We start from the raw sequence: 23,258 nt of genomic DNA on the forward strand, positions 1-23,258 counted from the left end.
ACCCTCCCCACAAAATCACCAATCCGGCACAAACAGTGGAGTATGAGAGTTTCCTTTAATATGGTACTGCCTATAAACCAAAATGGAATATAATTGTCATTAAATAAGATCCCCTGCAGGTAAAATGGCCTGTGTTGAAAAGCATGTTCCTTAGCTTAGTTCTAAATTTACACTTGATTTTCATTTATTCTGAGAGGCCCTTTGAGAACAGACTGTAAATTCATGTACACATCTTTATTGATACTTGGAAGAGAACTAGTCAATCTTTTTGTTGTGAGATGATTTCTGGAGACAGTAAAGCAAGCAGTTGCTATGCTCTTAATTTCTGTAAGCTGACATTTCAAATTAAGCCAAATTCCTTGGTTTAAAAAAGTGTTTTATTGCATTAATTAAATGGCTTGTTGGAGATGCCACCTTGTGGGATACCATTTTAGTTAACAACAAATAAATAACGAAGTGAAAGAGGGAAAGCAATGGCAAGGGACTGGGGGAAGCTTCCTGAAAAGGGTATAGGAAGAAACACTGTTCATGCACTGCTGGGAGAAAAGTGCGGCTTTTATTTTGTAAGTATCTGCCTGTCATCCATTTCCAAATGAGCTGAGGATTTTTCTGCTGTTCAACCAATATAAGGTTAAAAGGAAAAGAGCAATAAATGGAATGAAAGCAGGTGGTTTTTCAGACTTCCAGTGATAAAGAGAATAAATTGATGGCCTAAGTTGTAGACTGGGACTTCCATCATTCTGCCTTAGTGTTAGTTTTTTCTAGATACCCCATGTGCCAGACAGTGTTAATGAAGATATCTCCTCTTTCCTGAGAGCATGAAAAAATTAAAGACATGGAATAGAAATATGCAAAAGTAGCATGTGTGCATGCTTTTTCTCCGCAACCCCCTGCAAGAATAGACAGACTCATAAATTTTTCTTTATTTGATGAGGGAATGTGCTCCAACCAGTTTCGTTTGACTGTGAGTCCTTAAATAGGGGACACAGATCTTAAGCTACAGTTCCCTCAAAATGTTGTGTTAGCCAATTATTTAAGTAGCTACCTTTTAATTACCTATAGCGTAAAATTGCTTTGGAAAGAATACTTTTTGCAAGACAGAATTATTTTTACCTAGAGTGCAGATGTTACCACTCCTGTAATTCTGTGGAGGGAAACTTAATCCTTGGGCACAATGGGAAGGAAGCCTGGCTTCAGTGTCTTAAACTGCAGTGTGACCAAGAGAAATAAAGCAGAGTGAAAGCAGTAATTACCATCAAATGCCAGTGGTCTTGAGCGCAGTTCAAATAGCCTGGTTGCTCTCCCAGTAACTATAGCTACCTTGTGTAATGCACAGTCCAGCCAACCCTTTTACCTCCTTCTGCTTCTCTCTTGTAACTTTGCAGCTTTACAATCTCAACATTAGAGCAGCTGCTCGCTCCTTATGTGTTTTGACTCTTTCTTAGCATCGAGGCTTTTTAGTGGCAATCGCTGTGAAACCTTCGTGGTGTTCCAGACTGAAGTACTTCAGCAAAGAGCAAAATGACCTTAGAGAGCGAGGGCTGGATTTGGAATCAAGTTTGAGCCAAGGTGGTTTCTGCAGCAGACCTCAGCGCTACGCATTCATGATAGCAATGCACAGCTATAAAGGACCTTGTCCCAAGAGAAGTTTGTTTCTGTTCAGCAATGGGATAATATTGCCTTCTAGAAAGCAGCCCGTTACGTTGGCATCATTGCAGTCTGATGGTAAATTGATCTGAGCTCTTTTAAATAAGTATTATTTGACATGCTTGTTTAGTATTTTGCCACTTGTAAAGCTGAAAGAAATTGCTGCCTACTAGTGGTCACTTACAAAGAAAACTACACCCAAGTAATGAATGCATTATGTAAGCAGCTTATACATATTAATACCAGGCTCTGACCTGAAGTATGGAAACGCTAATCCATATTTTTAGTTTTGCCTTGTAAAATGATTCTCTGGGTGTGCGGAATCAGGCTCAAATTAAGAACTGACTTGTAAGCTATGTATGATGCACTAATTTTGTATCATAAAAAAGTAGTCATGTCCCATGTTTCCTGTCTAAGCACGTGAAAGGAGAAGGGGTGGTGAGTCTGCTTTCATTGCTTCTGCTAGGAGCATGTTGAATGGAAACGCATAAACTAACTACACCTTCCACTGCAGTGTCACTAACAGGCAAAGTTCAGCACTGTCACTTCTGAGGCAGAAATTATTTGCACCCAGTTCGAAGAATATCTGATACTTGTTTTCCCAAATATGCTTTCCAAGGTTTCACCAGGCTGTTCATGTTCACAAGGAGTTTGCTGGTCCTAGAATCCTCCTGGCCTGCTATAAGATAGTCAGTACCTAGGGGAAAAAAAATCAATTAGTCAATAAATAGAAGAAAATAGAACTAAATGCAGAATTTCTCTATTTCAGAGACCAATCTTAAACTGGTTATAAAAAGAGGGGCTTATTTACTTAGAAGTTTATTTTTCTAATTATTAAAGATTTTCCTGTTTTACTTGGTTTGAAATTCATTTGCATTTATGCTCCTCACCCATGGTTGTTTTCCAGTATGCTTCGGATTGTCAGCTTTAGGGCTTTGATGGAACGAACCATTGAACGCAGTAGAATTTACAGTGGAAGAAAGAAGACTGACTTTTCATTATTTGAAACCATTCCAAAAGCACAGAAGAAGTTAGATTCACTCCGCTTCCCAAAATTTTCATAATAATTTCTAGTTTTTCCAAAAAGAAGTAAAGCATGATGTGAGGGACGTTTGGGCTTCCTGGTAAAACTTTGTTTTTCTGATAAGATGTTTTGTAGTGCAGCTGTGTATTGAATTCCCTCTTTGGTGTGCATGGATCAAAGGACTCTGCCTCAGGAAGACCTGATGGAAAGTGTTAAGTAGCAATAACTAATGTTCATAATGAATTTTCAGCCCTGTTTACAGGAGAAGGAAAATACCTGATAAGCATTTTGCCCTTACCAGGATTGAGAATGGGACATGTACATCCCCTGTTGGTCCAAGATTCGGGGTAAATGCTTCTGTTGCTCCGAGCAATTTTCACTTTGCCCGATTTCAGGACCTTCTTCACTTTCACAACAACTTCTGCATGGGTCCCTTTGTCATGAGCTGATAGGATTCTTGCTTTTATCACTGCCAGAAAATATATCCAGATAGAGAACAATGACTTTCTAAATTAATTTTGGTTTATGCTGCTAAAAGGTAGAATTTTAACACCTTAAAGGAATACATGAAGAAACATGGCAGTTAACAGGAAATGTATTCCAATGCTTGTCCACTTCAGTCATGGTTCTTCTAAATAAATTTGGAGAATAAAAGTTTGATTTTTCTATAGAAGTAGTTAACAGATCCTTTCACCATGTTATTCAGCAACTACTTTTTAATGGGCTGATGTCAAATGCCTGGATATCACAGGAAAGCACTTTTTTTATATACCTAGGAAGGGTGGGAAAAAAACAGATCAGCAGCAGATTTTAAGCACACTGATTCTAGGCCTTACATTTTGCAGTCCGAAAACTTGTGTTGAATTGTAATAGCGGCCTCTCAAAAATGTTGTCCTGTCTGTGCTGCAGGAAGGAAGCTGAGACGTTTCCCATGAGACTGCAGACAAGTCACATGGCTAAAATTCCATGATTGCACAACAAACCAGAAAAAGCATTTTTGTTTTGTGGCCCAACATCTGGTTGCCGTGATAAATTTCTGTTCTTTTAATTTAATAGGATCCCATCACTTTTTGGCAGGGTAGTCTCATCTAGATCAGTCTCACAAACAGGCTTTGTTGGGTCATGACACAAGCACATCAGACTTTGCAACCCAGAGCTTTCCTTTCTTGTTTCATGCGATGGCATGAACCCGGTGTTGATAAACCACAATATTAAATGCATTCTTGGTAAACAAGCATGGCCATTTGAACGTGCATAATGAGTGCAAAAACAATGGCAGTTTGGATGCTAGGGTTTTATCATTTATTCTTGATGTAGAGGCCAACCCTGAGCTACAACTCCAGTGCTCCTGCTGTAAAGAGTGAAGCTGATGGGGTGGAAAGGAGACACCACAGAGCCTTGCATGAAAAATGCTATTGAGTTCTCATCAGAAATCGGACATATCACTACACAAAAAAAGGCAGCAGAAATCCTACCTTTTATTTCATGGCTTAGCCAGTCCTTGTCTTTTTTTTTATAGCTGTCAGCTAATAACATGCATAGAGAGAACACTGGGAAATCGTCATACCTTGAGGGGATGTTACCCACTTACCATAAGCATATTTCATTTGGCAGAAGTCAGTGACACTTCCAAGCACCTTTTCTTTGCACACACACTTTTCTAGCAGGGGAACCACAGAACACAAAGAGTTGGAGAGGAGCCGGGACATGAGAGAGGAAAGAAAAGCAAATGATACTCAGTTAAAAAGTTATATGTATATACGTCCCATCATCTGAGAGCGAGCTCAGCTATTTGCAAATCTATTTCTTGTTAGATGATGCAATAATTGTTCTGAAATCTGGTCAGTACTGTCAGGTAAAATCCAGCACTCATGGGATCTATTGTAGTTAATAAACTGATACTAATAAAAAGATTTGTAATAATCAGATCCAGGTGTAAATCATGTAAGTAATAATACCCTTGTTTGATCTCATAAGCTAAGCAATATTAAGGTAATATCCATCTCAGAAAAGTCAAGATATACAATACGTGGCACTATCATCTCTGGGTCTTACAAAGCCAGTGATGCTGTTAAGTGTTGATCTTCATATACGGCAAGAAGACTAGGAACTATTTAGTACTATAGGCTCCACCTCATTCTATAAGCCCACTTACTTTGTAACTTTAGTTGGGTACAGTATACTTTTACTTTCTCTCCTGAGCTGTTGTGCTATGAGGAATATAAAAATCTTGCATTCCACAAGCACATTTCAGTGATAAATGACACGATCGTTTCACAAGTAGCATTTGAAGTTCTGAACAGCAACTGAATGCTTGAGAAGTATCTGTGTAAAACCATAAGCATTATAACTATAATTCAGACAACAAAAGGAGTGTATTTTCTCCACACGATCTTATTCATGACTTATGAATTTCCGAAACCAAAGTTGGATAGTACCCTTGGTTTAGAAAATAACAATGTAAAGTGTAGTGATAACCTATGTAGTTCATATTGGCAGATGTTGCCAGGAGATGGGGGGGGTGGGCAAACTAGAGATGAGTGAGGGAATTTAAGTCAGGGTGGAGACAAGAAAAAACTGGCACTGAGTGCAGTTCCTCGCGTTCCCAGACTCTGGGCTGTACCTGGATGCCTCAGTGCAGAAAATCCCTGCTCGTGGTCATTCCATTTCCAGTCCTCTTCGCTCTCGTTCGTTGGCGTTTGCACAAGGTCAGGGATTCGTCCCCCAATGGGGATGTTAAAGAACGGCTCGTTGTCATAGCTGGGGAAACAGATAAACCAGAAATCTTGGTTAGGACACGAGACGGGTGAGCAGCAGGTGTTTGTAGCACGTGGCTGTATCCGGCCAGATGAACTTGCTTTCTTCAGGTTGGGAGTGCAAATAAGTGCAAGACCTCATGCCATATAGAGAGATCACAAGATCTAGGCTTTTATTTAGGTCTTACCACTGCTAACTTAGCTTTTTTTTAGGTAACTATATATTGGGCCTTTTTTGCTTTCATTTGTTTTTTTTTACTGAATTAAGCAACTCGAAGTTAGTGACAACTTGTTAATGTCACTAGGAACTGAAGACACCTGCAGAACCCATAAAACTGCAGTCACCCAGCAAATCATAGCATTTCTATACTGATTAATGTGTTTTTGGGGTACAGATGCCTGTCCTCTGGAAACAAGAGAGAAACCTTGTAATTCTTTTTACCCTGGGCACAGATGAGAGGAAAGCTCTCCAGACTCTTCCATCAATTTCCAAGGCAAACAGGTGTATTTAAAGATGCTGTACATGTTTCCAGGGGGTTGTGGAGTTGCCTGTTATTACTGCAAAAAGTCATCTTTTCAAGATCGCCTTGGATAATACAATGGACTTAAAATGTGCCAGCCACCAAATGGAATCTAAGAAACCTTCTGTGACTTACAGCCACCTTTTCAAACAACTGTGCACCCTCCAGCATCTTCCGATTACCACCATTGCTGTAGTATTTCAGTTAATCTTTGTTTTATTTCACAGAACCCATCTCAAAGTGAACCCGAAGAGGGGCTTCTTTACCCATTGAAACAGTTTCCAGTACGCTGGTCGCAGTCTCTGGCACAGTCACAAGGGCGACAGCCGTTCTCTCCGAAGCCCCAGTAGCCCATGAGACACCTGTCGCAGTTGGGCCCGGCCACACCTGGTTTGCAGTAGCAGAATCCTGTCTTGGGGTGGCATCGCCAGCTTCTGCTGAACGTGGCGTTGGCCGAACCCACGGGCTGGCAGGCGCAAGCTGCGGAGATACGGTAAGAGGTGACTGGGGTTGTGTGCCCAGGGGCCATCTGCTTAAGAGACATTTTTGCAAGGCTGATAAACTCGTGCCCTCTTCCTTATGCTCAGTAGTTTCAAGTCAGAACCGGTAAATATCACATCATCAGCCTACATTTGCAATATTATTTTTGTTTCTTTTTAACTCATTAAACACAGCAAAACAAGTACAACTGGGACCTGTTTATGTGTGAAGCTGGTTCTTCTTTACTGCACAAACCTTGACCATACAGCATTTTGAAGAGGTGTCAGGAAGCCTCCACTGTGTGTTTATTTATAACGGGGATTCACTTTTAGTGTTTTGCAAAAAGATTCACTAGCATGGGTGAGGTAAAATATTGTAGATATCGCCTACGTTGTCTTTCCTATGAACACAGAAATCACAAACCTACTGGTTCCTCTGGGGCTACATGTGACTTAAACACGTGGTTCAGATGATCTGAAACATTATTTTCAATTTCTACCTCCAAAGAGTCCACAAATTTCCTTCAGTGTGAGTTCTGAGGGATGTATCTCCCCATGCAGTATGGTATGCGTGTAAGGAAGCTGATGACATTTTTTGTATAAATGCATTAGCAGATTTGTTATGAGGAAGGCAGTGAGAATGAGAGAAGATCTCTAAACTCACTAGACATATTTTCCATGTAAATGGAGATGAGCAAAGAAGAGGAAAAAAATTCTAGATCTTAGTAAACACTATGGCCAGTTTGACACCAAGCTGGCAACTCAAGGCAACTTGTCAGTAAAACAGATAGTTACAGCTCCTGTGGGCAACTCTGCCTTCATAGAAAAGAAATTGTCATAATCCCACACTACTGGTACATTCCCCACGTGACAGCATCAGGGAGTGAGGTGGAAAGTCATATACAGGGGGTGGTGCAAATCCAACACAGTTGACTCCTCTCCATCGGGTTGGAGGCTGAGATGGTCAAGCCTTGTGCCAACAGAGGTAAAATACAGGGTGTTTCAAAAAGATGGACCCAATTTGAAATCACTTTGCTTTGAAATTGGGTCAGTTTTTTTTGAAACACCCTGTACAAGCAATAAACATACCCACTCATTTCTGATATTCAAACAAGTTTGATTAAAATGAGAACTGAGCTGAACTCCAGGCCTTTCTATGTAATCTCTTTTTTATATTAACAAGGCAGCGTGCCCTGGCTTTTGCTTGTAGCAGAGACAAAAAATGAAATGCATCACTACTTCATCCATCTGGAAGAGGACAGAAATAAAAATCTTGTGGCTAAGACCTGCTTTAACAGAGATTTTCAGTTAAATGCTGGACACCCAAAGTGTTTAGATAGCTTGGATCAGGGGGCCAGCCTTTTGGATGCTTATCTGAACCAAACATGATCTCCAAAGCTTTTTAAGTTTGCCCATCATCGGTTCTAATCAAACTACTTTTCTTCATGAGCTCACAGATAAGAGACCAAATGAACACACTGATTCCACACATCATTTTCCAAATATATGACTATAAAGAGTATTAAGTGTAGCAGGGACAGATTCACTTTCATCTGCAACCTCATATTTGATGCTCAAGAAAATAAAATATCCATTGAAAATCATATGAGAAAAAGAGTGAGCGATTTTGTTTAAAGTGCATTTCTCTTATGATCTGCTTACTACATATTTTTTTCACCATGCCCTGTGTTCTTTATGCCAATATTTTTAATAATATTATTACACTCTGCTGTAGATGGATCTCAGTCCGTTGTTTTCAAGGGACACTAGCACAATAGCCTAAGGACAGAAAATAAGCGTGCTGTCATGGGCAATGTACTCAACACAATGAGCTGGTTGGCGGATGGCAGCAGGCTCGCCTGTTTGCCACAAAGCAGTCTTGACTTTGGGAGCAAACCCAGGGATTTTGCTGTCAGTTCTGGAGAGCAGGTGTAACAATGAAGCACTCATTAGCACTGACAGTTTCAAAGGCAAGTTCTGATTTGTTGCTGCTCAACCTGAATTATTTTTGCCCAGATTTTTGCAGGGCTGACTAGAGCACCCTAAAAAAGAAGACACTTAGTTCCTTCCATCACTGAAAAAAAATGGATGTCATAGATTTGGGGATAAGGAGGGGAAACAACTGCTTCCTTTGCTACAGACAGGCCTGAGCCACAAGTAAGAGGTTGCCAACATCTGGGTTGGCTTGAATCCAGGCTTCTGATTTCACTGTAATATCTCTGTATGTAGGATCTACCTGTGGAGTTTTCACCTTAAATTTCTTCTATTTCTGCAACTTCTGGGCCCATCTTTATTCCCATTTTATTTCTGGTTTTCAGGTTTCACCAGTTAGGGCCACGTAACAGATGGGTAAATCATCAGTATCTTTAGACTAATCACCGAGACTAGATCCTGAGTCAGGAAGATGAGACCTTCTCCAATCCAATCCCTAAGGGAAGTATTACAGGACAGTGACTGACAGCATTTGCAGAAGCTGATGAGGAGGTAGGAAAAAAGTGCTCTCCTTTATTTTTTTTTCTTCCTATTTTGGGGGTATAGTTCAGGAAAACTAATATTCCCAAATGAAGTGTGGGGCATATTCCCCCATTAGAAACTGGGGCAGCTTCTGGTGGATCAGAGGGCAAGCTGAATCAATAAATGTACGACACTGTCAGATGAGTTATACAAGTGGCTTGCAAACGCTTTACTCAGTCTGTGTTTATTTAGCATTTCAGCTTGGGTGTGTACATTGTCTGGCTTCCAGAGTATTATGGCCAAAATCCCAGTTGTGCATCTAAGGTAACTCCCAAAATAAGAGCCCACATGTCACATGCTGAAGGGGGCAGCTGTTGATGACTGAGTTTTATCTCTTTAATAGAACCACAGATTTGCAGATAAACCTCACAATTAAAAAAAAAAAAAGAACAAAAAACCAAAAAACCAAACACCAACATTAAAGCAAGTCTCCAAAACCTCACCCTTTTATATTTCCCAATATTTGACAACACAGCATCTTTCCCTGCTGATTTTTGCTTCTTTTCTCTTGGCAAACCCTATTTTTCTCTCCATCCGCCTCCCTGTCTAACAAAACACCAGCCGACGTGACAATGGCCTTGTTTGTCAAAGGCATCATCAATTATGTTAGGGACGGTGTGCAGACAGTTCTGGCTCAGAGATGGCTGGTTTATTTGGGTTCTCCCCTTGACAGCAGTGTAATGAAAAATTTCATCACTGTACTTTAGAATTGGCTTTCGGTCACAAAGTATCACAAAGCATCCTCTTGTCTTTTAGTCTCACTCATCTACTAAGTTTGTTTTGTCAGAAACTACTGTAAAAAGGAGGAGACAAGGAATAATGAAAAATGAATAATTCATACAGCAGCCTCCACTCAAGTCCTCAATAAATCTGTCTGCCCTCAGCACAGCTGTCTTTCCCCTGTAATTAGACACAGATGTAAAATATAACATTAGTTGTAACAATATGGTCCCAACTTAGAGGAAAATAGCAAGTGCTCCGAGTAATTCGGTGGACCTTAAGGTATCTTGCCTTAAATTTCTGTCTAATAATACTGCCTAAGGTTCAGCTATGAGCAGACTGGCTGTTTGATGATAAACAGGCAAAATTAAAAACTCAAACAAAGCCTTTTGAATCTGAAATACATACCCGTGCAACTTTGAAGCGTATGACCAAATCTGGGCAGTCTTTAAAGTATGTCAGATGTGGGGATTGACTCAGCCAGTGATGTTTCATAAATGAAGGAAATAAGATAGACAGCTGTGTGTGTGGTCAGGGCTGATTAAGACAGACTTTGAACTGAGACGTGATCAGGCCTTTGTGATATTACAATTAAAAGTTCACTCCCTCTGCTCAGAAGTAAAAGGATGAGAAGCAGAGCTTTTCAGAGTGTGTGTGCACGTGCATCTGGGCACATTTTAATTTTCAACCCTTGTGCTTAGAGTAAAAAAGCTTGTTTTCCTGGAGACTCTTTTTAATGGGTCTACATGCCTGCATTATTTTTAAAGCTAAGCAAAGGGTGAGTACAAAAGATGGTGCCATTTCAGAAGGATCTCTTAAGCCTCTAAATAAGCCACAGGAAAGAGCCAAGGATACAACAGCTTTTCTAACCATTGGTTAGGAAACGATTAGGCTTCCGAGTCAAAGCTCCCATACAACTCTATATCCAAACTACTTAATCCTGTGTTGTCACCCCCAATAACAGGCAGGTGTGTGCCTTGCTCTGGGGTTCTTTTCATGCCTTTTTTCTTTTAGTATAGATCTAAGCAGTGTCAAAACAAGGCTCTGCACATGACCTGGCTCTCAATCATCCCCAGCTGCTAGGAGCAGGAGAAGCAAAGGGATCAGAGACAGGCTACCCCTGCAGACAAAAAGGAATAGCAGATTCACACTTATACGTCAAATTTTAAGGGTTTTTCTTTTCAAGGGAATGTCTTTGCAGTCTCACATTGGAGGGTCAGCAAAGGCTGGTTCGGGTAGTGCCAGGACATCCAATTGTTATGCAACTTTTTTTTTTTCTTAGCAGTGATTAAGAGGGAATGCTGTTCATTATTATGACTAATGCTTAAAGACTTTTTTGGGGCCTGGGCAGCATCCTGTTAACTTCCTGGGAGCCTGAGGGGGATGTCACAGCTGAACTTAGACTTTGCTCTGGATGGCAGAGCACTCTTCAAGCGTGCTTTCTCAAAGGGATTAGCACAGCATTTCATTCAGCTTTTTCATCAGATTTCCTTTCCCAGCTCAGTATCTACTGTACACAAGGGTCAAGTTTTGATCTCCCATTGAGGTTGCTCTCACCAAAATCATCCTTTCAGTCTGCTGTTAGCAGTTTATTACTGCTTTTCAGCACTTGCCCAGTAGGTGGGTTTTTCATTTAGTTTTGTTAGGCTGGCACTGCTTGCGTGGTTTACTCCAAGTGCGATGATGCCTTGTAATTGTTACATTTAAATCCTCACAAACATGCTAATCCAGAAGTGGCAGCTCTTCAATTTATGATCAGCAGGCTGAGGTATGAGAGAAATGTACCTGGTGGTCTAATTTCTAAATTTTACATATTAGCAATTCTCAAAACAGTAACTGTTTTTATAATGAGTAACCAGACTTGGGTTTAGGGTCAAAAAACCTGAACAACTTACTCAGACCACACCAGGTTAAGTTTAATAGCCATGCAAGTTTTGCAACCTAAAGGATGGAGAAGATCCTGCATAAGGACTTCAATTTAATATTATCTCGAGGCATAAGGAGCTGATGATGGTCCTGGAGGTGAAATCTTCTGTCTATCAAACTGAGTCTGTTCTAACCAAAGCAACTCTGCTTGTCTGCACTGGTGTTTCTGGTTTTGCTGTCACTGGTAATAACTGAAGTAGCAAAACCTTCCCTGAAAATTCTCTGCACAGCTACAGCATAACATGAAATGCACACTCACAAGCTGCCTGCAAACCACATGGAGAATTGTTTGGGGATCAGCTCTTTCATCATGCAGAACACTATTAAGGAAATTTGTCATTGTGGGAATTCTCCTCACCTCAATTAAAAAAGGCACTAACCACCACCCTCCCAGGTTTCTCTTAATTGTAGTTAGATCTGCAGCATCCCTTCTGTTTCCACACAGGTACAAGCATCGTGCACATATCAGGCTGCTGTAAAATCTGAGGCTCTCTACAGTGAAATGCAATATTCTTTCCTTATGCCTGGATATGGCAAGCACTCACTCGTGCTTTTACACGCTGGTGAAAAGTCCCTTTGACTTAAGTCATGCACAGATAGGGTCATGTTCTGCTATTTGCATCAGTGCTGAATCAAACCCGTTAGATTCATCTCAACCAGCAGAAACCCTAGTGCAGGCTAGTGATCCAGAATACCTCTGAAGGAAGAAAACCAGATATCCTATAGAATGTAATTCAGCTCATCTAAGTCTTCTACATTAGACTGCAGTAAATCATTCCCTACAGGTCCCACTGTTTCTCTGCTGATTGTACAGGGAGCCTAGAAAAGACACAACTTGTAGGTGGCTAAAGCGGGATGGCAGCTCTCTAGGCCTGAGCGTGCAGGTCAGCGAGGAAACAATTGTATTTGGAGGCCTTCTGCTGGCAGCAGCACATTTCCAGGTGAAAAGAACATTATTGTGCTTGTCTGGCACGATAGGAATAAAGCTCTTTCAGCAAGGTGAATTTCTGAACAGAGTATTGGCAGAAGGTACCGAGAGGCCTGTAACCAGACAGGACAAAAGAGGCAAAGGTACAGTCAAGGTCTGATTTCATCCAGGCAGACTGTTCTAGGGTTTCCACACAAATAGGCTGTATTTTCGAGCCATGTTTTTTCCTCCTCGCTGCTCTCCAATGCTCCTTGACTTTAGCAGTTATCTAATATTACATGATGTTGGTTACTACATCATCACCCTGCTGTTAAATACAAGAGTTCATACACAGGTTCTTTCAGCAAATCTTCTGGCACAACAATTTATTCTCATTACAATATTTCCCTGTGGCAAATCTGCTCAGTGTAGAAACAGAACTGGAACTGGGCCACCATATAACACTATGGGATACAGGGTGAGTTAGATCAGCTCACCCCAGCTCTGTCTGCTGATCAGTGTTCTGTGATGAACGTTGCAAAATCAAAAAGAAGGGGTCATATGGAAATGGTCTGTGCTGGCACTAAGATCCAGTGGAAAGAATACAAAAGAGCTGAAAACAGGACGTGTTGTGCACAGAAGGTTTAAGCAATATCACAGGCCACGCTGTCCTAGGGAGAGGAGCGTTTATAACCGGAGTGTTTAAGAGGCATCTTGATGAAGAACGTCAAAGGGTCAGGAAAGCTTCAAAAGCACATGATGCCAGGGGGCATGAGTAGAGATGACAGAGGATGAAGTTCTCTGTGCTGGCAACTCATGTCTGAGCTATGGGGAAGGAAAACTGTCCAAAGGGAGAAATGAAGTGATGTATATTGTTGGAAATGGCAACCTCCGAAATAGATGCAAGATGGAATCGGATATGCGAAGCCTGGCAGGATACTCAGGAAATGTTCACACTAAGTAAGGAGGATTTGGGCTGGGTGTAAAATACCTTGATCCAGAGGTTGTACACCCTCTGTGTACAACCATTAGTGCCTCTGTGCCCAAGTTGAAGTGTTAATGTGGCAATTAAATTGGGCAGAGCACCCCATAATGCAGCTGTAGAATCCAGAGATAAGTCTGAGTGAGCTCTGATCTGTTTGTTCCTGAGTATATCTACTCAGGAAGAGTTGGTCTCTTGCTTCCTACACCTCTTGCAGCTATTATTGTATATATTTATGTGCACAGATGTTGCACAGTAGAATTTAACAATAGCTTACACATAAGCACACATAGTTTTGAAAGAAGCATAAAAAAACTGCTAAGTGTGCCTCAAGAGAAAAGGAACCATATTATTTTAAATGCAAGCACAAGAATAGTGTACCTTTCCCCAGAATGTAGTGCATTTGGAGAACTGTAGTAGTTATCACAAAAAAAATGTGTGATACTGCAGGAGGAATAGACACAGAAAATCAGGAAGATGACCTTTGATCAAAAATCTGTTGTTTAGGAAAAGAATATAAAGAAAGGATAGTAATACTCATTAGTTACTTCTTTAGGAGTTATTGATTCTGTAGGAGTTATTGACTTCTTTCTTTTAATGATTCCTCTACCATTCGTCTTCACCACATGTAACAATAGTCACTTACGTTTGCAGACCTCTGGAGAAGACATGGGTTTCCCCCTATCCCGGTAGTACCCTGGTTTGCACCGTTGACACCGATGTCCCTCTGTGTTGTGCTTGCAGTTGTCGCAGACTCCACCGCTGCGCTTTCCTGACGCCAGCCAGACGCTCAGATCAAAGTGGCAGCTGTCAGCGTGGTTGTGACAGCGACATTCTGGTGGGAAACAGGACAATATAGTCAGGCTTATATAATAGACACAACAATACTGGTATCATTTTCCTACTGTGAATCATGGAGGAAATATCTGACTGTAATACATTTCATCTGCCGGCAATCCTGGATTTTCCTAAAAATGAGAAATGGCAACACAACTGAGAATCCCAGCAGGGTCAGAGAATTGGTGGAATTGGTCAGAAGCTTGGGTGGAATTCTTACAGTAAAACAAACCAATCTGATGGTATCATAAGCCCTGCACGAAACCCTGGAACGCTAAAACACATGAGCAGATGTAGCTGCATGAAGAACAGATTTCTGCCTTGTAAGTTCCACTTCCCAATAGCCCAAATGGGTCAGCTGCAGTGAAACAACATACAGAATGAAGTTTTCCATCAATGCCCCATTTCTGTAATAGCACATTAGTGTAAATGGACAGAAGCCTTCGTCAGGGAACTTTGCCTGGCACGGTGAGTGCTCATCCTGAACGCCTGGATTGGTAAACCCCCTCCCACTTACTTTTGCATTCATTTGGTGCCCCTGTTTTTCCATCTCCCGGCTTCCAGGGCTGATCATTGTATAGCGGTGCACATTTCTCACAGTGGTCACCTGCTGTGTTGTGTCTACACACACACTTCCCATGGACCTGTCAGGGAATGGGGAAAAGAGAACACATTCAAATAGCTACAGGCAAGAACACGCTGGAGCACCCAGCAGTCTCACAAGGAGATGGGACTTGTGCACAACTCCCACGCAGCTGCCTGGCTTTTCTTAGGAAACCCACAGAACCCAAAGCTTAAATGTGGAGCTTTTATCTCTTCACACAGTCACTGAAGACGTAGATTTTTCCTCTATCTTCCAGTTTAAATGCATGAGGCAACAATTTATTTTTAACTCTCCACTTGGCTCTTTTACTACTACATTGGTGAACAGCCTGTAGGCTATTTAAATTGCGTAAGCTAATGCAGTTTATTTTGACTTACTTACAAGTTAATGGCAAGAGCATGTGTCAAATACACTGGGATTGAAGGGCTGAGTGACAGGAGGGGACAGTCTAACAGAGAATGGTGGACCCTGCCTTATTTGACATTAACAGTGGTCCGAAAGAGAGAGTAAATACAGGGCAATGAAATCACCGTTAATTACTAAATTATAAACTAAATTATAGGCAAGTAATCCTAGCTCTCCCAGCACAGTTAAAAATGTAGCAAAAATATTAATCCTGGAAAAATACCAACCAGTACACCCACACAAAAACAATCTAAACCACACATTCTGTGAGAGGAAAGCACTGATGTTAGAAGAGAATTAGCTACAGTAGACATCAACCTACCAACTTACATATTAACATATATATATATATACACACATATATATAATAGGTTAGCAGAAATGGCCCAGTAAAATTTTGCGCTATGTAACTAAGAGCACTGTAACTCCAAGTGGACAAGAAATCGTACCTGCAATGCTGTGTTCAGATTTGAACGTCTTATTACCAGATGAATGGGAAACTGGAAGATGTTCAACAAAAATGAGCAAAAGCTGGCATGGCTGAAGAATGGGGCTGATCTACAAGCACTAAGCATATAAACCTACCTAAGCTACAACAGCCTACAAAATATTTGAGAGGGAAGCAAAGAAAAAAGTGCAAAAAGCCTTGACTAAAAGTGGCTGAATAGTAGAGTTCTCTCTGTAACTAACTGCCTGAAAAATTACCTGAAAGAATAACCTTCCTCCTCTGTACTTATCTGCTGTCATTGGAACACAATTATTATTTTTAATCATAGAAATATTCTCATATATGTCAGTTTTGGAATCAGGTGTTCGCACCAGAAATCTGACCTTGGAAACTGAGCTAGTCCAGCCTTCAAATGGAAACTTACTCTTGAAACTGGTTCTGTTCTCAAGTCATTTCACACACCGGGAATATAACAGCCAGTTCCACTCCTGGCTGTGATTTGGTGCACCGGATTCTGTAATATCAAGCCGCATCCAAGAAGTACTTTACAGGAGGGGTTTTATGTTGTGGGTTTGTTTGTTTGTTTGTTTTTAATTAGGATCCCAGTATCTGTTTGCAGTGCCTCAGAGAAAGGATTTCCTGGAGAAATTATCTGAGGAAATATCCAGCATAGAGAGTTGGAGAAAGGGAAAGGTGGTACCATAGGTCATGTTCTACACTCATCACAAGAGAAGCTGCTAATTAGTGGTGCGTATTTCACATGCGAAGAGACACTTGTACTAGAGCGCAGAAATCAGGGACTAGACCCCTCTCCCTCCATGCGTTGCTGAGGATGCTGAATTCTGTAACTTCTGTCACAGCTCTGGCCCACTGCACGTTACACAAAAAGCAGAGGCTGAAATTTCATTTTGACTGGGGTGTGAATTGAATCTAATCCTTTAATCTCACCACTAATGTGAGTTATGTTTCTCCGTAGTCTTTCCTGAAAATCAGCCTCTCTCTTTGCAGCCCTCACTTCCCCCATCTCACATAGCAGGTAACTTGGGATCGAGAGAGAAACGTTCAAAGGAGCAGCCGCGTGAACGCGTTCCCCTGCCCCCAAACTCATCTCCCTGCAGCAATTTGCTCTCCGCTCCCCTGGTTTCTAATCCTCCCGGAGCAGATCTGTCATGCAGCTCGCCGAGGGACAGGCTGCAGCTGATGCCATCGTCCCTCCACGGCCAGCTGGCAGCGTCGCTGCGCACAGAGCGGTTGGCTGCCTCCTCACGGAAGACTGAGCACAGACTTCAGGGTTTGCATTTCTGTCAGAGCTCAGCACCAGTAAACCTCAGGAGGGTACAGCATGGAGCACATTACGTGATGCCTCTCCAGACCTCTGTGCAAGAAAGTCATCTACATTCAGAGCGCTAAATAGGATGACAAATTATAGACACAAAGACAAAAATACTAATAAGCAACAGTGTCGGGTTTGGCTCTTCAGGCTTGTAAGTTCCACCCTGTGGACACAGTAGCTGCTATTCAGAAGCCATAGAACAGAGAAAAGGACCAGGAGTGGGAAAAGAAAATGAGTCTGACTCAAAACCATAGGTTTTAATGTCCCCAAACTTCAAACTCTATCTGAACTTTAGAGCTCATTCCAAAATGAATCGGAACTAAAATCTTGGATCCAATCACTTCTTAGGAAAACGCTAGTGAATTTCAATGCAAAATTTGTAAGTTGGCCCATTGTATTTTTTAGAAATATATATACAAACTGTTCATTCACTATATAGAACAAATACATGAAAGAAATGCTGAGATTGTACAGTTGGGAAATGGCAGAATTAAACCATGCAATCTTCTTGTAGCCTTGAATGGCACGATCAAATATTCCACAGGACCCTGTGCTTACAGTTCACAGCACAGATGGTGTGAACATTCGTGAACAATTATTCAGAAAGTAAACAGGAAAATTTAGCGAGAAAGAAAGAGTCCGGTTGTTCTTTGGGGGTACATAGATGTGTTAGTTTGCTCATTGCCCACCTGTTTGTTGCAAACTGTAGTTTGTGGAGGCTACCTAGGAATGGCATGCTGTGAGTAGGACAGAGGCATAAAGAAAAGCTTCCTGCCTGTGATCCTCGCTATTGAACAGTTTACCGAATATATGTGGAAGGATGACTGGCTTAGACAAAAGGGTTGAAAAGCCAAGCAGCCAGCAGAGCCATTGAACAGGCAGAATTAACAGGGGAGCTGGCATGGAGCTTTTTAGGAAGTGTTAGGTCTGAGAAGTTAGCTCTTTTGTATAGGTTTGAGAACAAGGAAAAGAGAATTGATCACTGTTGGGGCAAAGGTAAAGGGTCATGGAAGAGAAAACAAGTCTGCCAGCATGTTATGTGTGGGTGGATATGCCATGGAAGTTTTTTTCCATGGAGAGTAATCACAGAGATTCATAGGTGAAAACAGATCAGGAGGAGAGTGCAACATGAGGGGACACTGAAGGACAGAAAGGAGCCGGACATGAGAAGATAGCAGAGACGCAGCTCAAGTAGAACACAGACAAGAAAGGTGATGCATAGATGTCAGTGGTCATTCCCATTCATTGGAGCATCATTGTTTTGCGAGTGCAGTTGCTCTGACAAATTTTTTTGAAACTGGATGGTGCCTTCCAAAGTTATTGTGGGGAACGGACCAGAGAAATAGATGTACTAGCAGGCAGGCAGACTGTGTGATCAGAGACACCTCCCCATTTCGTAAAACCACTCTGAAGTCCTACGTGCATAACCTGTAACAGTTTGTATTCTTGCAGTTCAGCTTTCCCAGAGCATTCAGCCAGGGTTACTCATGTCACTAATGCACATGCTATGAGCTTTGAAAGATGAAAGCTGTTGCTTTAAATACTGATATTCTGGCCACATCAAGCTTCCAGTTTTCTAAGCAGCTTTTGCAAACGGTAGAGGTTTATAGGCTGACGTACTTTCAGCTAGAGGAAAAGAACAAAAATGCTATGCTCTCAATCACCATCATATTGGATTTAATGAGCACCTGAAAGCAAGCTCTGCTTTTGTTTCTTGGTATAACAGCTAGATTCCCAGGCTGTGGTTTCATGATATAATGTCTTTGAGGGCAATCTCAATTTTAGACATTTCTGCTTTCCTTGCTACGTCTTTCTATGCTATTACCTCCTGCATCGTGCCCTGAGTCATATGTAAATTGGGCTGTGAAACTAAACCATGTTAAAAAAAAAAGTTAAAACAGCTTTTTTTTTTTCCTTGGCACCAGTATTTTTAATCTGGATTAATTACCTCATCTGCCTCATAGTACAGTCATGCTGTTACAAGTCTGGTATCGCTGCCAAAAGCTTTGATTTGTACATCTACCACCTGAGCAGCTTTGAATCAGGACATAGAGCAGGTTATAGCTTCATGGATTTTAATGCCAAGAGGATCAGTTCCATTCATTTAGCTTGACCTGCTATACTAAGTTATGAATTTCATCCAGAAGTTCTTCCGTGGGGCTCAGTAATTTCTGGTCAGTTTATAACAAATAGCGTTGAACCATATTCTGCTTTTCTACAATGGTTCCAAGAAATTACAGGATACTTATTCATCTTTGGCTGCACATAGTTGCTTCACCTGAATTGTGATCCACAGCTGAGAGACTGGACAGTTTCCATCTGTTTATCATTTTTAAACTCTTTTCAGCTTTGCACAATACCTGAAGCCTCTTGCTTTCTCTCTGCCCATTTAATTTCTTTTACCTTTTGTCCTTTCAGTAAATGTTGTGGCTGTTGCTCTTTCTCCTGGGTTATCCTCAGTCTGTTTTGGGGTTTTTTTCCTAATGAATGAAGGTTACATTTGGAAGCCTTCCAGAACACAGCAATTGTTGCTGATCCGGAGAAAATGTTTGTCTTTGGGCTCTGCATTCACTTTGTAATGTCGCCAGAGAAATTTTGGATGCAGCAGTTTGCAATGACATCAGAGGCTAGTCCCTTACCTGCTTTTAGTAAAAGACCCTTTCTGGGTCATTTTGAGTGGTTAAATACCAACTTGTGTCTGCTGTTCTGCTTTATTTCTCTTACAGTTCAAATGGGCTCTGCTGTCTCTCCCAATGAAGAGATGTATCCATGCAGATTTATAATAAATCCTTCCATATCAGGTCCTGAGGAGAGCACATATGACTTTTAGGAGGCCAAATTAAACTTTTCCTTCAACTTTTTCAAATTCGCAAAGACCTAAAAGAATGGGTGGCTTGGGAGTAAGTCCCAGATTACAGAGCCTGCTATGGGTAGATTGACAGCTCAAATTCCTGCTCTCATCAGGAATGAAAAAGTCCAGTATTTTCCTATGTCGCTTGCTCATTTCTGCGAAAAGGTCTAATAAGTGTATGTGTCTAAAAACTAGTATGCAAATGCGTGTTTTCTGAGGGATCTGAATTTCTGGCTCATCCTTGGTCACTTTGGTAAATCAAGTCTGAGGGAACTTGGCAGGGACAAGTGGAGCTGGGACACTTGTGGCAAAGCCACCTGAGCCCATACGGGCTCTGGTCTCTACAGCAGGGAGTGAATGAGCTGCCACTGGTTCCAAATTCACTAAATAGGTAATGGTGAACAAAAATAAGTGATTTTGTTTAGTAGAATATTCAGACTGGCATCACTAAGCCCCTTTTTGAACAGTAACAAAAGAACAGGATAAATAGGCCGGAAGAGGTACAAAATTCATGCTTCATGTGAGGGAACAGAACTCAGCCTGTGACAGTTTCAAGATACAACTCCATCCTCTGCCTGAATTCACCTCCGTCAGCCTTTACACACATGTGGCTGTGATTTAGCCCACATTCCACTCTACTTTCTTCTTGTTTTCTCCCTTAGTGCTAACTGGATTTTTATTCATTGTCGGACTAATCTGTCCTCTTATTTTTTACTCGCAGTGCCAACAACTCCATCCTCAATCTCTAACAAACTGCATGCAAGTGACAGCTGTCATGCTGACATGCAGCACCTGAGTTACAGCAGGTCACCAGCTCTTGGTGAGCGTCTTGAGGACGAAGGAAGCAGAAGAAGGAGTAAGACTTGGTATTTTACTAGGTGAATGCCTGAAGTACAGCATAACGAGTAAATACCACAAATCTCCTGAAAGTCAACAGCACAAGTGAGTTTGGTCTTGTCCAAGGCTTTGTTCCTGATGCCACCAGTCTGGTCTGACTTTGCTGCAGAAAGACCCAGAATTAGTTTTCAGGGGAGGAAGAAATGGGAGAAGCTCTAGATTCTGCCTTTGAGATACGGACAAGGATTTGTGGATTTACAGGTCAGGTATAATGGGTTAGCACACTGTGGACAGTTCAGAGAAGTGTGACCTGTCATGTATTTTATAATCAGTCTGGCTAACTCCAGATTTAACTGGGTTTCTAGTGGTTAATCCACAGTGGCTCCAGGAGTGTGATTGAAAATCCACTCCCAAAGTAGGAGCAGGAGCTCTTCTCTGAATGTTTACCTCTGTATTGAGGGAACTTGGCAGAATGCATCGCTCCCATTCAAGTGAAATTATGTTGAGTAATGGAATGGATGAAGCCAAGAGAAAAATAGTTTTCTGCAGCTTCTCTGCAGATGGCTCCAGCTTGGAGAATGGGGGAAGGGCAGGGCTGAGAAAGGTGCAGGACCAGCCAAATTTACAAGGAAACTGGAAAGTGAGAAAAAGGCTGAGAAAGTCCATGATTTAGCAGAAAACTTGTGCGTTTCAAGAAAAGAATTCTAAACCCCAAAAGGGCACAAAGCTGATCCCCAGGACCCTTCTAGCACAGTGAGTGAACAATAACATTAAAATACGTTTGAATACTTCACCCATAGACATTGCTTTTAAGAAGAGCTGTGTTTAAAGGCTAATAATGTCAGATATGAAATTGTTTGCTACCCCATCCCACAAAACAAGAGATGGTTTCCTACAAGTAACATGAATGTCTGCCTGGGTGGATCTATACTGAGCCCTGATTCAGGAAAGCATTTAAACATGTGTTTAAATACCCTTCCTGAATAGACATGTTTTTCTGATTTGTACTTCAGTAGTAGTAAAAGATATTTCCACAATAATAATAAAATGTAGGGAATACTTGTCGATTTTATAATTTCAGAATTCCTGCTGACTGAACCACTATATGGATCATACCGTCAAAATTGTGGTTATTCTCTAAACCATAGATACTCAAAACATAATGTTGATGGTATGAATGATGACAATCTTGTTATCATTTGAGTCTAGTGGTGGAAGAGCCAGCAAAACCAGACATGTTCACAAAAACCATGGAGAGGAACCTAGATTACAGAGTCTAAATCTGTACTGAACAGTACTTTGAAAGCTTTCAGAGTTTTTCATCAGGAATACACTTCAGGTTTTGTGCAATTCCAGGAGACACCTGATGTAGCAAGAAACCCAACCAGAATGAATTCACTTTTGAAAAGGAACACCTCATACACTAACTGAGAGGTGTGCTTGAATTTGGAGGATGCAATATATCTAAAATAAAGAGGGGATATGTACCAGATTTTTCCTTGGATTCAAATTTTTAACAACTCAGAAGGACAGGGCGTTGATTTTGGGTTGGCCAGGAACTAATTCCTGGCAGTAATGGAGGCATTAATTTAATGTGCCAGTCTTCCTCACACTCACTCTAAATGAGCAAGAGAAGCATAGGATATATAGAAAAGCTATTTTTTAGATTTATTTAGGTATTCTTCAGTTAAGGTTTCTGGTGACTTTTCTGAGAATGTGATAAAATAGGATCTCAAAGATGTGACTTACAAGTCTCAATATCCTTTCTCAACTTTTACCTAATTGTTTGAGAACTTACCTGTCATCTAAAGTCCCAGTTTTGAAGCACATTTTGCCCTGGGAAAGTAGGAACTCACTAAAACTATCCATGAAAATCAAAGAGAACCTTTCCCTGATGCTCCCCTGTCAGCTTCTTTGTCATCTCTGAACACAAATACCTGAAACTTTCTCATCCACCTGCATGTTCGCACCAGAATTGTTGTGAAATGCTCTGGTCCATTTTGGGTAGCAAAGGTGTCAGTGACACCACTGTCTTTTCTTGTAGTTCATGTAATTCATAGCTACTTTTTCCTGAGTCATTTATATCATCATCTTCTGTGTCTTCAGATCATTATGGGCAGAGCCTGGCATCTGTAGTCAGGTTTAATTTTTGGAAAAAGATTAGCATAGGGATTTGCTTGGGGATTTTAGTCTGATGAGATCTAGAAGCTCTTCTAATATTTTATCTATTTTTTAAATTATTTTTTGTAATATTCCTGATGCAATTCACATAGTTGATGTACACGGCCTCACTTTTTCTCAAACAATACCTGCTCTTTGAGTTGTCCACTACAACACAGAACCCCTCCTGCATCTCTGAGTGCTGGACACGGAACAGACTGGCACGGCTCGGATCAGATAACGTGAAAACTTAGCTGCGGATTATCAGTAGAACTGCACAAGATATTTGAAGAGGAGGTAATATTTG

General features: G+C 41.2%; 1 protein-coding gene across 1 annotated transcript in view; it reads right to left on the bottom strand.

Annotated features, from left to right (window-relative positions):
• Nucleotides 1-36: 36 nt before the first annotated feature.
• LOC309443402 (netrin-4-like) overlaps nt 37-23,258 on the bottom strand; it is a 46,543-nt gene continuing 23,321 nt past the window's right edge. The window contains exons 4-10 of the mRNA XM_082060320.1: nt 14,831-14,957; nt 14,123-14,311; nt 6,215-6,428; nt 5,295-5,431; nt 4,263-4,331; nt 2,970-3,140; nt 37-2,344 (exon numbers count right to left, since the gene is read on the bottom strand). Of these exons, the coding sequence (XP_081916446.1) occupies nt 2,208-2,344; nt 2,970-3,140; nt 4,263-4,331; nt 5,295-5,431; nt 6,215-6,428; nt 14,123-14,311; nt 14,831-14,957 (1,044 nt within the window). The 3' untranslated portion in view covers nt 37-2,207. The remainder of the gene's footprint in view (nt 2,345-2,969; nt 3,141-4,262; nt 4,332-5,294; nt 5,432-6,214; nt 6,429-14,122; nt 14,312-14,830; nt 14,958-23,258) is intronic.

This window comes from Streptopelia decaocto (assembly GCF_964273445.1).
Source record: "Streptopelia decaocto genome assembly, chromosome: 8".
Classification (NCBI taxonomy): Eukaryota; Metazoa; Chordata; class Aves; order Columbiformes; family Columbidae; genus Streptopelia; species Streptopelia decaocto.